Raw genomic sequence first — 15,672 nt, 5'->3', positions numbered from 1 at the left:
CGTGAATAAAAAATGTCCTATCTTGATCAGGAAATGTTTGGTGGCAGGGATGAGAAGCCACTTGAACCAGCAAGAACCAAGAGGAGATCGTATTGAAAGGACACTAAGGATCTCCAAGATTGAGAAGGTAGCCACACCTCAAAAGGAACTCAATCTGAAGCTAGAAAATCAGAACCTAAAGTTGTTTTTTCTCTCTCTCTCTCTTCGGGACCAAGTATTTTCTCCTTTCTCTTTCCCTCTGCATATATTTATTTCCTTTTACAGTCCGGTGTTTTCTCTTTCAGTAAACACATGGCCGTATAAGCCCCAACTCTGAAGCGACCTCTCAGCCCACAAACCCAAGATTGAGTTGAGTCTGCAAGTCCTGACAGAGACCTGATTGCTACAGCAAAGCCACAGATGAACTCCCTTGGGTCAGACAACCCTTTGGTTCAATCAGTCTTGCCTCGAGATAGGAGGTGGGATCATTCCATTCGGACATGGCTGCCAGCCTCAAGCCTGTGGCTGAGGCAGGCATTTCTCAGAAAAAGGCTGGGCAAAACTCCAAAAGGCTTCTACTACAAAAAGCAGCAACAGAAAACTAAACTTGGGATTTTTTTTTTCTCCTTTGGTCAAAATAATTTATGCCAAAGACAGTATTTTCTGTTGCACCATTTGTTACTAATGGGATACAATGACTTCATCATTAAAGCTACTGACAACAGAAAAGGAAAACGAACACCAAACTTTTGATGACGAATCCTTCGTAATAAACATTCTCATTAAAAAGTGCTCGACTGCTAAGTAAAGCAGGGGAGAGAGGAAATGAACAGAATGCCACGCGTGTTTCCCCAGTTCATTGCCAAGAAATTGAATAGTTCTGGTCTTAGACTACCTTCTCCTAGAGTACGGATATTCTATTATAAGCTTCTGTGCCCTTGGTCTTTATTTGCTGTTCCTGTACTATTCAGGTCCTTTGTTGGTTTTACATTTCTTTTTGAAATCACTAACATAAATGGCCTTAAAGGTGATTCATTATATTCTATAAAATTTTAAACCCCAATATTTTTAAATAGTTTTTTTTTTTTAGTTTATTTTTGAGAGAGAAAGAGAGAGAGAGAGAGAGACTAAGTGAGAGCAGCTCTCTCTGGAGGGGCAGAGAGAGAGGGAGACATAGAATCTGAAGCAGGCTCCAGGCTCTGAGCTGTCAGCATAGAGCCAGACGCGGGGCTCAAACTCACAGACTGTGAGATCATGACCTGAGCCGAAGTCAGCTGCTTAACCGATTGAGTCACCTAGGTGCCCCGAACCCAAAATATTTTTAATAAAGAATAATATAGAATGAAAATTTAGATTATCCAGCCAATAACTTTTAAACTATCTTTATTTCCTGGGGCGCCTGGGTGGCTCAGTTGGTTAAGCATCTGACTTCAGCTCACGTCATGATCTCACGGTTTGTGGGTTTGAACCCCGCATCGGGCTCTGTGCTGACAGCTCGGAGCCTGGAGGCTGCTTCTGATTCTGTGTCTCCCTCTCTCTCTGCCCCTCCCCTGTTCATGCTGTCTCTCTCTGTCTCTCAAAAATAAATAAATGTAAAAACAAAATTTTTTTTAACTAGCTTTATTCCCTTACATAAAATTTCAGTATATGTGTATCCTTGTGTTGATGTCATCAGACTTCTATGGTAACTTTACAAACATATTCTAAAGCAGTGGTTCCTGAACTTTAGCTTTGAGAATTGCTTGGATGGCTTCCTAACAGGCAGAGTGCTGGGCTCTACTTCTCAGAGTTTCTGATTCAAAGATGATGGGGTGGGACCTGAGAATTTGCATTTCCAAGAAGTTCCCAGACAATGCTGACACTGCTGGTCGAGGGACAAAACTTTGAGAACCACTGGTCTAAATAACATACACAGGTTCTTCAGATCTAGTCTATCAAGAGTCACAAGCAAAGTGACATGTTGGGACAGAGAAGAACCATTGAAAAGGTTGATTTTGTTTACTTGGCATTGGTAGCACAGCAAATGACTCTTACTGTTCTTAGAAGTCACATGCTTGGGGCGCCTGGGTGGCTCAGTCAGTTGAGCGTCCAACTTCCGCTCAGGTCATGATCTCACAGTCTGTGAGTTCGAGCCCCGTGTTGGGCTCTGTGCTGACGGCTCAGAGCCTGAAGCCTGCTTCAGATTCTGTGTCTCTCCCTGTCTCTCTGCCCCTCCCCTGCTCGCACTCTTTTTCTCTCTCAAAAATAAATAAAAACATTTTTTAAAAACTTTTTTTTAAAGCCACGTGCCTTAAGTAGGTAGTTCCTAAATTTTAGGAAATAATCTGCATTCGTTATGAAGATAAGGTCTCCATTAGGCAAATTTGCCCCCTTCCCCAGAGCCAGTCCTGAAGAAGCATCTAAAAAGACTTCACAAACGAAGACCAACACAGGCTTCAGCTCTCTTCACCTTGGGTTGAATACAATAAGCCTGAGTTTGAAAGAATCAACTTTAATAAATGTCTTATATATACCGCACAAGTAACAAAAATTCACTTTTAAAAATATCTAATATTCTAATTAATAATCTGGCTTTGTCTTTAAAAAAAAAACCTAGTGAACAAACAACAATAAAAAAGAAACAGACTCTTCGGTATGGAGAACTAACTAGTCGTTGCCAGAATGGGGGGTGGGGAGGGTTGATGGGGTTGGGCAAAACAGGTGAAGGGTATTAAAAGATACAAACTTCCAGGGGTAGGGACAGAATCTATGGTACTGTGCAATCATGTATTCATAACTCACAGGAAAAACGTTCCGAATTGTTAGCAATCTGTAGGGGATTTTGCTCTTTTAAGGTACAAATTGTACCTTGCTCATCTGAGATACAAATAACAAAAATAGTTTTATTTAAGTCAACACTTCCCCAAGCAATAGCACAGTTGTTAAGAGCACAGAATATGTTATCAACCTCTGTCTATATCCTCAGTTTCTGTAAACATTAAGCAATTACTTATTAGCTCCATGCCTCAATTTCCTCATCTGTAGTATGGAAAAATATCTATAGTATGGAATAATAGAGCCCAATCTCATATAGTTGTTATGATAATTAAATGAGGCAATGCAGGTGAAATAGCGTTATGTCTAACACATCATACGTACTCAATAAGCATAAGCCACGCTCGTGGAACATCAGTTTCTCAGGATTTTCAATGGTTAGGGCAGGGAAGGATTCTAGAGTCAAAATTTGAGAATTGCTGGATTCAATAAGATCAAAGAAGTTTATTGCTGAGAGACCTCCCAGATACCCTAATATGCCACAGTGTAATATGTATTTCTAGTATTTCCCACACCAATTTAATCATAGGACCCATTTCAAGAAATACCAAGATAGACAAGTGAATGTACTTTGGAGCACAACTTTAGGAAATATGGGTATAAATATGTTCATAGGCTCATACATCACCTTTTCTCAAAAACCTTCTCAGTGCTACCTACTATACAAATATTTCTCTGTTGCTCACAGCCCAAAGTAATCTCTTCATAACCTTATCTAAGTTTAAAGCATTCATTCATCATTGTAAGTATATATGCAATGTCTGCGTCCTATTCCTACCCTGTAGGTTCCAAAGGAGTTGTGCCTATTTTTTTTTAATGTTTATTTATTTTAGAGAGAGAGAGAGAGAGAGACAGAGCATGAGTGGGGGAGGGGCAGAGAGAGGGAGACACAGAATCCGAAGCAGGCTCCAGACTCTGAGCTGTCAGCACAAAGCCCAATGTGGGGCTCGAACTCACAGAATGCAAGATCGTGACCTGAGCTGAAGTCAGATGCTCAGCCGACTGAGTTACCTAGGTGCCCCGCGTTGTGCCTATTTTTTTCAACACTGTATACCCAATGACCACGATGGTGACTGGCAGGTCATAAATGTTCAGTATGTTTGTTGAGTTAATTATTCATGCATTCGATATAGATACAAGAGAGGAAGTAGTAATATACTTATATATATATATATGGCATATATATATATATATATTTACTATCTGTATATCTATCTACATCTATTGTCTTATTCTCCTACATGTCTTGGCCTCACATTTATGTCAGCAGAGACCCATTTGTAGAAGAAAACAACCCATGACCACTCCGTACAAATACAATATTTTCACATTGAAGGAAATACACATCATCCCTTAAGTTTTTCACAACTCTTATAGAACTTTCGCCACTTTGACAGTAGCAATTGGTGGTGTAAGAAGAAGAATAACAATACCTTATCCCAGGAAACTGAACTGTCTTCTGACTCTTGGTCCATGGATACAGATAGATTAGGGTATCCCCAGTCATAGATTGTTAGGTTGTTTTGTTTCCTTTCAAGGCGATGGATTTTATCTGTTCGGATACAGGTACTTTTGGTCCAGAGAGTGTTGAGGAGTTGGTCTAGTTCTAGAAATTTCATACAAAATCTGGTGTCACATAGAATACAGACAGGTCAATCTCAGGATAAGTACAATTTCTTATGGCCACAGCATAGATAGTTTGCTAAATAAATGTGGTCCTAATGAAAAGTCAAGACGTTACTCTGAAGAGTAATAAAAGAACACTTATACTTCACGTGAATGTTAATCCCCTCACAAGATCTTGACTAAGCTTTGGGGCTGAATCAGTCTTACAAAGATGTTCCCACCACTTTTAACTCCTAGGGATGATACAGTGGGCAATTCCTCCAAAGAAACGCCTTCTCGTGAGCCAACTCTTTCTTTTTCTAGATGTTCCTCATAAAAATGCACACCAAGGATAGAACTGGCCTAATCCATAGGAAATTCATTTCCTTGAGGTACTATATACATCCTCCGTAGGTAAACTATGATATGTTTAAGTCAATCAAATTATTTTCCTTTTAAGGGTTTGTTTATGCAGAAACAAGAAAGGAAATGAAAGAGATCTGAGATTATAGAGACAACTGACTTTGTCTTCTAATACTATTGTAGTATGGTTTTCAGTTTATAGATTACAGTTTAGCTTCCCTTGGTACAGCTCGAGGCTCTTAAAAACTGACTGGTACAGGGGCACCTGGGTGGCTCAGTTGGTTAAGGGTCCAACTCTTAATTTTGGCTCAGGTCATGATCTCATAATTCAGGAGGTCAAGCCCCACGTCAGGCTGTGCACTGACAGCATGGAGCCTGCTTGGAAGTCTCTCTCTCCCTCTCCCCCTCTGCCCCTCCCCACCTTTCAAAAATAAATCAATAAATACAAATTTTTAAAAATTAATTGGTATGCAGAAAAATTAAGTATAGTGGTGAATTTCTTTGGATTTATCCATCGGCTTGCTTGGGAATACAACGTCCCTGGTATTTTCCTGAATGTCATCATTGAGGACAAGAATAATTACAAACTACAGTTACTACAATATCTTATTTTAAATGACTGGCTTTCAGCAAAAAGAAAATTATAAGACTTGCAAAAAAATGGGAACGTGTGACCCAGAATCAGGGAGGAAAGCAGTCAATAAATATGTCTTTGAGTATTCCCAGATGTTGGATTAAGCAGAAAAAGACTTCAAAGCAGCTATTATAAGTGCGCTGAAGGAACTAAAGGAAATCATATTTAAAGAATTAAAGTGTGACAATAATAAATCAGCAAATAGAAGAAATAGGAAAATCAAAATTATATAAAGGTCCAAATGGAAATTCTGGTGTTGAATATAGTGAGTGAAATGAAAAGTTCACAAAAGGAGCTCAGCAGCATATGGGAAATGGTAAAAGGAAAAATTACCAGAGATGAAGAAAGAATACCAGAAATAATCCAGTCTGACAGTTCATGCGCTCACACTGATAGCATGCAGCCTGCTCGGGATTCTCTTCCTTCCTCTCTGTCTGCCCTCCCACTCTGCCACTTGTGTGGCAATAAATAAACTTAAAGAAAAGTTTATTTTATTTAAATTAAATAAATAAATAAATAAATAAATAAATAAACTTAAAAAAAAAAAGAATTGATTCTTACTTTTATTTACAAACCTCAATAAAATGAAATTGTGACGAGGGGAAGTTTTCCATTACAGAATTATTACACTAATAAATGAAGAAGAAAAGAGTCAATGAGAAGAACACCATTTCACAAGCTGCAAATAATCAATATAGACAAGTATCATCAATACCTTATGACTTCTCAAAAAGAGAAAACTAGATGTTATGTACCTTCTGGCGGAAGGTACTAACTCTAAGATAGCATCCTCCAAGTAAACAAACCACCTAATCAAATCTCTACAACATCCAATATACATGAAACACAGTGCATAGAAATGCATATTAGATGACTAGAAATGCAATCGGCAAAACCCAGATGTGATAAACAGTCCCCTTTTTTCTAACAAAAAAACCGTAGCAAAATAGAGAAGGTGGAGTCAGGGAGAGGCATGACATCTATAAAGGGAAATTGAAGAGATATACCAACAATCTGCATTTTATGAACATTATTTAGATCCTGGTGTGATAAAAAATAAAACATCTTTTTTTAACAATCAGGGAAATGTAAACATTAATGGGCTTTTTTTGTGATATTAAGGAATCAATATTAATTTTTTAGTTGTGATATTAGTAATAAGGTGCTTTTATTTTTTTTTCAACTTTTTTTTTTTTTTTTTTTTTTTTTTGGGGACAGAGAGAGACAGAGCATGAACGGGGGAGGGGCAGAGAGAGAGGGAGACACAGAATCGGAAACAGGCTCCAGGCTCTGAGCCATCAGCTCAGAGCCCGATGCGGGGCTCGAACTCACGGACCCCGAGATCGTGACCTGGCTGAAGTCGGACGCTTAACCGACTGTGCCACCCAGGCGCCCCAATAAGGTGCTTTTAAAAACGCTTGTCTATTAGAGATTCACACAGAAATATTTAATAATCATTTGCTTCAAAATAATCAAGTGATAGGAAAGGGTGGAGGCAAATATAAAATAAGATTATCCAGTTGCTGGTAAGTGTTGAGGCTAGATACTGTGTGCATGGGGGTTGACTATATTACTGTTTATATTTTTGTTTATTACATTTTTATTAGATATCTACTTTTAATATTCAGAATTTATATAACGACAACAGCAACAACAACAACAAAAAACACTTAAAACTGACTTCTGGGGAAGATGGCAGAGTAGGAGGACCTTAAGTTCACCTCGTCCCATTGATACAACTAGGTAACAATCAGTGTAAAAAACCCAGAAAATGACCTGAAGACTGGAAGAACAAATTCACCACAGCTAAATGTAGGGAAGAGGCAGCTTTGAAGAGGGTAAGAAGGGTGGAGATGTGGTGAGGAGTGAAAAAGACTGCAGGAGAGTCTGGGGGAGGGTGGACCCACAATCCCAGAAAGGGGAGAGAAGTAGATTCTCACACCAAGGAGCCCACTCAGGAAAGACAAATCTCCATAACATTTGGCTTTGAAAACTAAATGGACGAAATTTCACAAGTTCTTACAATGAATGAGGCTTAAAATCTGGAAATTTAAGAATCAGTGGGGTTGGCTCTGAGAGAACTGGGAGGGTGAGAGGAAACTGACTCCCAGTCCTTAAAGAAACATTACAACAGACAGACCTGCTGTGATACAACGTAGAAACAGCAGTTTGAAAAATACCAGGAGCATACGGGAGAGAGATGTGTTTACTAATCTAAGAGCTCCAGCTAGAAGGGCAGGGATCAATGGGACATTTTTACAGGAACAAAGATGATGGTGGGTGCCATTTTCCTTCCCTGTTCCCCCAGTCCAGACACACAGACATCGGTGGGGCCCACTGCAGCACCTACACTCACTGCATAACTTACAAAGAGCATGCCCTGCCCCTCCTTCCCCTGCAGACACATTCCCTCCAGCCAGGCCTCTGCTTCACGTCCCCTCTTGCAGCAGACCCAGGCAAACCTTGCTAATACCATTCCTCCGACCCCACACACTTCTGAGGATCTGCCCCCTCCAATACATTCTTGGGTTAGCTAATCCAAAGTGGTACCACAAGCCTGGCAGTGTGCAAGCATCCCAAACAGGAGCCAGTATCACACCAAACTGACTCCTGCCCCAGGGAGAGGGAAAGAACCACACACAACCATCAGGGTAGAGGCTTAGCAGTGGGACAGACAACTGGTCTTACTATAGGTCCCACCCACCAATGAAGGCTTCTTAGGGTACAATACAGGGAAAGTGTCCTGCACTAACCCCACAGGGACCAAACCCTGTCCACAATAGGCAAAGAGAGCCATTGCAGATTACTGGACTGAAGGAAAAAGTGTTTCAGCCAATAGCAGGATGCATGCAAGAGACATAGAAGATTCTCCTGATGCACCAGGTTCTGCTGAACAGGAGACACTGAACTGCAGGGCACTACAGGACTTCTTCTTCATAAGGGCACTACTATCAAGAGCAGGAGACATAGCTGACTTTCCTAACACAAAGAAACAGACCCAGAGAGTTAGACAACCTGAAGAGACAGAGGAATATGTCCCAAACAAAAGAACAGGACAAAATCACAGAAAGCAACCTAAACAAAATGGGGATAAGTAATATGTCTGCTAGATAATTTAAATCAGTGGTTATAAAGATACTCACAGGACTTGAAAAAAAGACTGAAGGACATCAATGAAACCCTTAACAAAGAGACAGAAAAAGAACCAATCAGAGCTGAAGAATGCAATAAATAAAATAAAAAATACACCAGATGGAGTAAATAGTAGACTAGAGGAAACAGAAGAATGGGCCACCAACCAGGAATACAGAATAATAAGAAGGAAATCAAGCTGAACAGCTGAGAGGAAAAAAAAATTCAAAATGAAAATAGACTTAGGGAACTCAGCAATATTCACATTATAAGGAACCCAGAAGGAAAGGAGAAAGAAAAGGGGTAGAAAATTTATTTGAAGAAATAATAGCTGAAAACTTCCCAAATCTGGGATAGGAAACAGAAATCCAGATCCAAGGGCACAGAGAGCCCCCCAAAATCAACCCAAGAAGGTCCACAACAAGACACATAGTAATTAAGATGGCAAAAAGAAGCAGTAAAGAAAGAATTTTAAAAGCACCACGAGAAAAGAAAATACTTACATACAAAGGAAACCCCATAAGGCTATCAGCTGATTTTTCAGTAGAAACTTTGCAGGCCATAATGGAATGGCACTATATATTCAAAGTGCTGAAAGAAAAAAACTTGGAACCAAGAGTACTCTATCCAATAAGGTTAGCATTCAGAATAGAAGGAGAAATAAAGAGGTCCCCAGACAAACAAAAGTTAAGGGAATTTATGACCACTAAACCAGCCCTACAAGAAATGTTAAAGTGGATTCTGTGTGGCAAGGAAAGACTGTGAGTTGGAGTAAGAAAAGTAGGAACCATGAAAGCAATAAAAATAAGTATATCTATAAAAATCACTTAAAGGACCCACAAAATAAAATGATGTAAAGTATGACACCATGTATCTAAAACATGGAGGTGGGGAGACGTTTAAAGAATGGGTTCAGCCGTGAGTGACTATCAATTTAATATACAAAATGAATGGAAACCACAAATCAAAAACTAGTCATAGATACACAAAGAATAAAGAGAAAGGAACCCAAGTATATCGCTAAAGAAAGCCAACTAATCATGAGAGAAAAGAACAAGAGAAGGGAGGAAGAGAGAACTACAAAAACAATCATAAGACAAGTAACAAAATTGCAATAAATACTTACCTATCAATAATTACTTTGAATGTAAATGGATTAAATGCTCCAATCAAAGACAAGATGACAGAATGAATAAAAAAGCAAGACCCATCTATATGCTGCCTATAAGAGACCAATTTCAGGCCTAAAGACACATGCAGATTGAAAATGAAGGAATGGAGAAGTATTTATTATGCAAATGGATTTGAAAACCAGGGTAACAATACTTATATTGGATAAAATGACTTTAAAACAAAAGATTGAAATAAGAGAGAAAGAAGGACACTGTATAATCATTAATGATGTGGGGCTCCTGGGTGGCTCAGTCAACTGAGCAGCTGACTGGCTCAATTCATGATCTCATGGTTTGTGGGTTGGAAACCCACGTTAGGCTTTGCGTTGACAGTGCAGAGCCTACGTCAGAGTCTCTGTCTCCCTCTCTCTCTCTGCCTCTCCCCCACTCATTGTGCATATGTTCTCTCTCTCTCAAAAATAAAAACATTACAAAAAAATGTTTTGATGGGGGCAATCCAACAAGATGATATAACAATTGTAAATATTTATGCACCCAACATGAAAGCACCCGAATACATAAAAGAGTTAATACAAACAAAAAGGAAGTAATAAATAGTAATACAAAAATAGTAAGGGACTTTAATACCCCACTTACATCAATGGACAGATAATCCAAACAGAAAATCAACAAGGAAACAGTGGCTTTGAATGACACATTGAACCAAATGGATCTATATATTCAGACATTCTATCCTAAAACAGCAGAATACATATTGTTTTTAAGTGCACATGGAAGATTCTCTGGAATAGATCACACATTAGGCCAAAAAACAAATCTGAACAAATTCAAAAAGATTGAAGTCATACCGTGCATCTTTACTGAACACAATGCTATGAAACTAGAAATCAACCACAAGACAAAATCTGAACATAAATATTTGGACGTTAAATAATGTACTATTAAACAATAAATAGGTCAACCAAAAAAATCAAAGAGGAAATTAAAAGATAAATGGAGACAAATGAAAATGAAAACAGAACGGCCCTAAATCTTTGGGATGCAGGAAAAGCTGCTCTAAAAGGGAAATTTACAGCAACACACAGGCCTACATCAAAAGCATGAAAAATCTCAAATTAACAAGCAAACCTTACACCTAAAGGAGATAGAAAAAGGAGAACAAACAAAACCCCAAGCCAGTAAAAGAAAGGAAATAATAAATATTAGAGCAGAAATAAACAATATAGAAACAAACAAACAAACAAACAAAAAACAAGATCAATGAAACCAGGAGCTGGTTCTTTGAAAAGATCAACAAAATTGATAAAGCCAGAGAGAGGACCCAAATTTTAAAAATCAGAAATGAAAGAGAAGAAATAAAAATTGAAACCAAAGAAATATAAAGGATTATAAGAGAAAACTGTGAAAAATCATAAGCCAACCAATTGGACAACCAAGAAGAAATGGATAGATTCCTAGAAACATGTGACCTAACAAAACAGAATCAGGAAGAAACAGAAAATTTGAACAGACTGATTATTAGTACTGAAATTGAATCAGTAATCTAAAACACTCCCAACAAACAGAAGTCCAGGACCAGAGAGCTTCATAAGGTGAAATATACTAAAAATTTAAAGAAGAGTTATATCTATTCTTTTCAAGCTATTCCAGAAAAAAGAAGATGAAGGAAACCTTCCAAATTCATTCTATGAGGCCAGCATTACCTGTACCAAAACAAGATAAAGACACCACAAAAAAGAGAGCCACAGGCCAATATCTCTGATGAACATAGGTGCAAATATCCTCAACAAAATATTAGCACACTGAAACCAACAATACATTAAAAAAAGTCATTTACCACGATCAAGTGGGATTTGTTCCTAGGATGCAAGGGTGATTCAATATTTGCAAATTAATCAGTGTGATACATCACATCAACAAAAGAAAAAATAAAAAACATACGATCTTTTCAATAGTTGCAGCAAAAGAATTTGACAAAATACAACATCCATTCATAATAAAAACCTTCAAGAAAGTAGATTTTGAGGGAATATGCTTCAACATAATAAAGTCCATATAAGAAAAACCCACAGCCAATATCATCCTCAATGGAGAGAAAAACTGAGCTTTTCTTCTCAGGAGATGAGAAGGACAAGGATGTCCAGTGTCACCACTTTCATTCAACATAGTACTGGAAGTCCTGGCCATAGCTATCAGATAAGAAAAAGAAATAGAAGACACACAAATTGGTAAGGAAGAGATAATACTACACATAGAAAACCCTAAAGATTTTACCAAAAACCTACTAGAACTAATACATGAATTCAATAAGATTGCAGGATACAAAATCAGTGAACATGAATCTGTTTTTTCTTTTTTTTTTTTAAGTTTATTTGGGGGAGAGTGAGAATGTGTATGTGTGTGTGTGTGTGTGTGTGTGTGTGTGTGTGTGTGTGTGAGGGAGAGAGAGAGAGAGACAGAGAGAGAGAGAGAGAGACCAGGGGAAGGGTTGAGAGAAAGGCAAAGAGAGAATCCCAAGCAGGCTCTGTGCTGACAGCACAGATGTGGGGCTCGAACACAGAACCGTGAGATCATGACCTGAGTTGAAATCAAGACTTGGATGCTTAACTGACTGAGCTACCTAGGTGTCCCTACTGCATTTCTATTCACTAATAATAAATAAGCAGAAAGAGAAAGTAAGAAAACAGTCCCATTTACAATTACACAAAAATAATAAAATATCTAGGAATAGACTTAACCAAGGAAGTGAAAGACCTATACTCTGAAAATAATAAAACATTGGTGAAAGAAATCGAAGAAGACACAAATAAATGGAAAAACATTCCATGCTCATGAATTAGAGAATAAATATTGTTAAAATGTCTATAATACCCAAAGCAATCTACAGAGGTAATGCAATCCCTATCAAAATACCAACAGCATTTTTCACAGATCTAGAACAAGCAATCCTAAAATGTGTATGGAACCACAAAAGGCCCCAAATAGCCAAAGCAATCTTGAAAACAAAAAACAAAACAGGAGGTATCGTAATTCTGGACTTCAAGTTATACTACAAAGCTGTAGTAATCAAAACAGTATGGTACTGGCACAACAATAGACACACAGACCAATGGAACAGAATAGAAAGCCCAGAAATGAACCCATGATTATATGGTCAATTAATCTTTGACAAACAACAAAGAATATGCAATGGGGAAAAGACAGTCTCTTCAACAAATGGTGTTGGGGAAACTGGACAGCAACATGCAGAAGAACGAAACTGGACTACTTTCTTACACCATGCATAAAGATAAATTCAAAATGGATGAAAGACCTAAATGTGAAATGGGATACCATCAAAATCCTAGAGGAGAACCCAGGCAGCAATCTCTTTGACCTTGGCCAGAGCAACTTCTTACTAGACACATCGCCAGAGGCAAGGGAAACAAAAGCCAACATGAACTATGAACCTCATCAAGATAAAAAGCTTCTGCACAGCTGAAGAAAACAATCAAGAAAACTAAAACACACCCTACAGAATTAGAGAAGATATATGTGAGTGAGATATCGGATAAAGGGTTAGTACCCAAAATCTATAACGTACTTATCAAACTCAACACCCCCAAAACAAACAATCTGATTAAGAAATGGACAGAAGACATGAATAGACATTTTTCCAAAGAAGACATTCAGATGGCTAACAGACACATGAAAAGATGCTCAACATCACTCATCATCCGGGAAATACAAATCAAAACCATGATAAGATACCACCCTACACCTGTCAGAATGGCTAAAATCAACAACACAAGAAACAACAGATATTGTCAAGGTTGTGGAGAAAGGGGAAATCCCTTCCAATGTTCATGGGAATGAAAACTGGTGCAGCCTCTGTGGAAAACGGTATGGAGGTTCCTCAAAAAGTTAAAATTAGAATTATTCCATGACAAGTAACTGCACTACCGGGTATTATTTACCCGAAGGATACAAAAATACTGATTTGGAGGGGCACATGCACCCCAGTGTTTACAGCAGCCTTATCAACAATAGCCAGATTATGGAGAGAACCCAAATGCCCATTGACTGATGAATGGATAAAGATGGGGTGTATATATACACAATGGAACATTACTCAGCGATCAGAAAGAATGAAATCTTGCCATCTGCAATGATGTGAAATCTTGCCATTTGTGAGAGTATATCATGCTAAGCGAAATGAGTCAGAGAAAGACAAATGCCATAAGATTTCACTTATAAGTGGAATTTAAGAAACAAAACAGATGAACATAGGGGAAGGAGAAAAAAAACAGAGAGGGAAGCAAACCGTAAGAGACTCTTAATTACAGAGAACAAACTGAGGGTTGATGGAGGGAAGTTGGATAGGGGATGGGCTATTAAGGAGGGCATTTGTGTTGAGCACTGGGTGTTATATGTAAATGATAAATCACTAAATTCTACTCCTGAAACCAATATCACACTATATGTTAACTGACTAGAATCTGAATGAAAATTTGAAAGAAAAAAAAAATCCAGATGGCCAACAGACACATGAAAAGATGCTCCACATACTCCCATCAGGAAAATGCAAATCAAAACCACAATGAGACATCACCTCACACCTTTCAGAATGACTAAAATCCAAAACACAAGAAATAACAAATGTTGGCAAGGACGTGGAGAAAAAGGAACCCTCGTGTACCATCGGGAAGAATGCAGACTGGTGCAGCCACTGCAGAAAACAGTATGTAGTGTCCTCAGAAAATTAAAAATAGAACTACCATATGAAGCAGCAATCGCACTACTAGGCATTTTCCCAAAGAATGCACAAATACCAATTCAGAAGGTTCTATACACCCCATGTTTATGCAGCATTCTTTACAACAGCCAAACTACGGAAGCAGCCCAAGTGTCCACCAACAGATGAATGGGTAAAGAAGATGTTGTATATATACAACAGAATATTCTTCGGCCACACAAAACGCAACCTTGTCGTTTGTAAGAACGTGGATGGAGCTAGAGAGTAGAATGCTAAGCCAAATGAGTCAGAGAAAGACAAATACTGTATGATTTCACTCACACGTGGAATTTAAGAAACAACACAAACAAAGGAAAAAAGCAAAGACAGAGAGACAAACCAAAACACAGACTCTTAACTGTAGAGAACAAACACATGGTTATGGGGGGGGGGGGGGCAGGGGGAGATGAGGGAATAGGTGAAAGGGATATAGAATACATTTATCTTGATGAGCGATAAGTTATGTATAGTATTGAATCTTTATATGATACATCTGAAACTAATATAACACTGTATGTTAACTCTACTAGTTTTAAATGAAAAACAACACTTAAAATGAGCATACTGTCTTCTATGATACCATCAATAGCAGCAGAGTCCTAGCTCGGGGCAGCTATGAGAGAAAATGTCTCATGGCTTCTGAAACAAACACCTAATTGTGCTGACACGAAATGGCACTTGGAAACGGAATTGTGACTTCTCAGATGCAAAAGTGACTGGTTTTTGCCCCAAGAGGCGATACTGTAGATCGCTCGTGAGCAGTTACTTGGGCATTTTAATGAAGGTCCACAATGATCCATATCTACCCAGCTTGCCTCTAACTATATTCTGTATTGCAGTCTGATCACCTCCCATTTCTTGGGGGCGATAGAGCCTTCAAGTGGCCTACATCTTGACATTATTTGGAAAGTGGAGTCACGGCTCTCCTCCAGTTGCAACGGGAATCGCACCGCTAAAATGTTCCAACCCCTGTTTCCCACCTCAAAATTGTTCTCGGCATAACATGCCTTTCCCTGGCTTGTTTCCTGTGTATGACAGCCAGGTAACATGATTTAATTACATTTCAACTTTTCACAGAAAAAGAAAATAAACTGCAGAAACCCGCATCTGTCCTTCAAATGGTTGTGCTAACAGGTCCAGGGAAAGTTCAACACTGAATGTATGGCCCCAGACGGCAATCCCTTCTTTCAGAGTTGGGAGGTTTACCCAGATCACGGGCGTTGTCGGTCCCTTGGCAA

At 38.6% G+C, this 15,672-nt stretch overlaps 1 protein-coding gene across 3 annotated transcripts in view; it reads right to left on the bottom strand.

Annotated features, from left to right (window-relative positions):
• The window catches only part of SLC39A12 (solute carrier family 39 member 12), an 84,335-nt gene that overhangs the window by 55,634 nt on the left and 13,029 nt on the right, over positions 1–15,672 (bottom strand). For all 3 annotated transcript variants that reach the window (XM_047867682.1, XM_047867683.1, XM_047867684.1), the window contains exon 4: positions 4,227–4,399. In XM_047867682.1, coding sequence (XP_047723638.1) covers positions 4,227–4,399 — 173 coding nt within the window. The remainder of the gene's footprint in view (positions 1–4,226; positions 4,400–15,672) is intronic.

Source organism: Prionailurus viverrinus, chromosome B4 (assembly GCF_022837055.1).
Source record: "Prionailurus viverrinus isolate Anna chromosome B4, UM_Priviv_1.0, whole genome shotgun sequence".
Taxonomy (NCBI): Eukaryota; Metazoa; Chordata; class Mammalia; order Carnivora; family Felidae; genus Prionailurus; species Prionailurus viverrinus.
The sequence above is the reverse complement of the archived record's forward strand: the minus strand, read 5'-3'. Positions and strand labels throughout refer to the sequence as shown.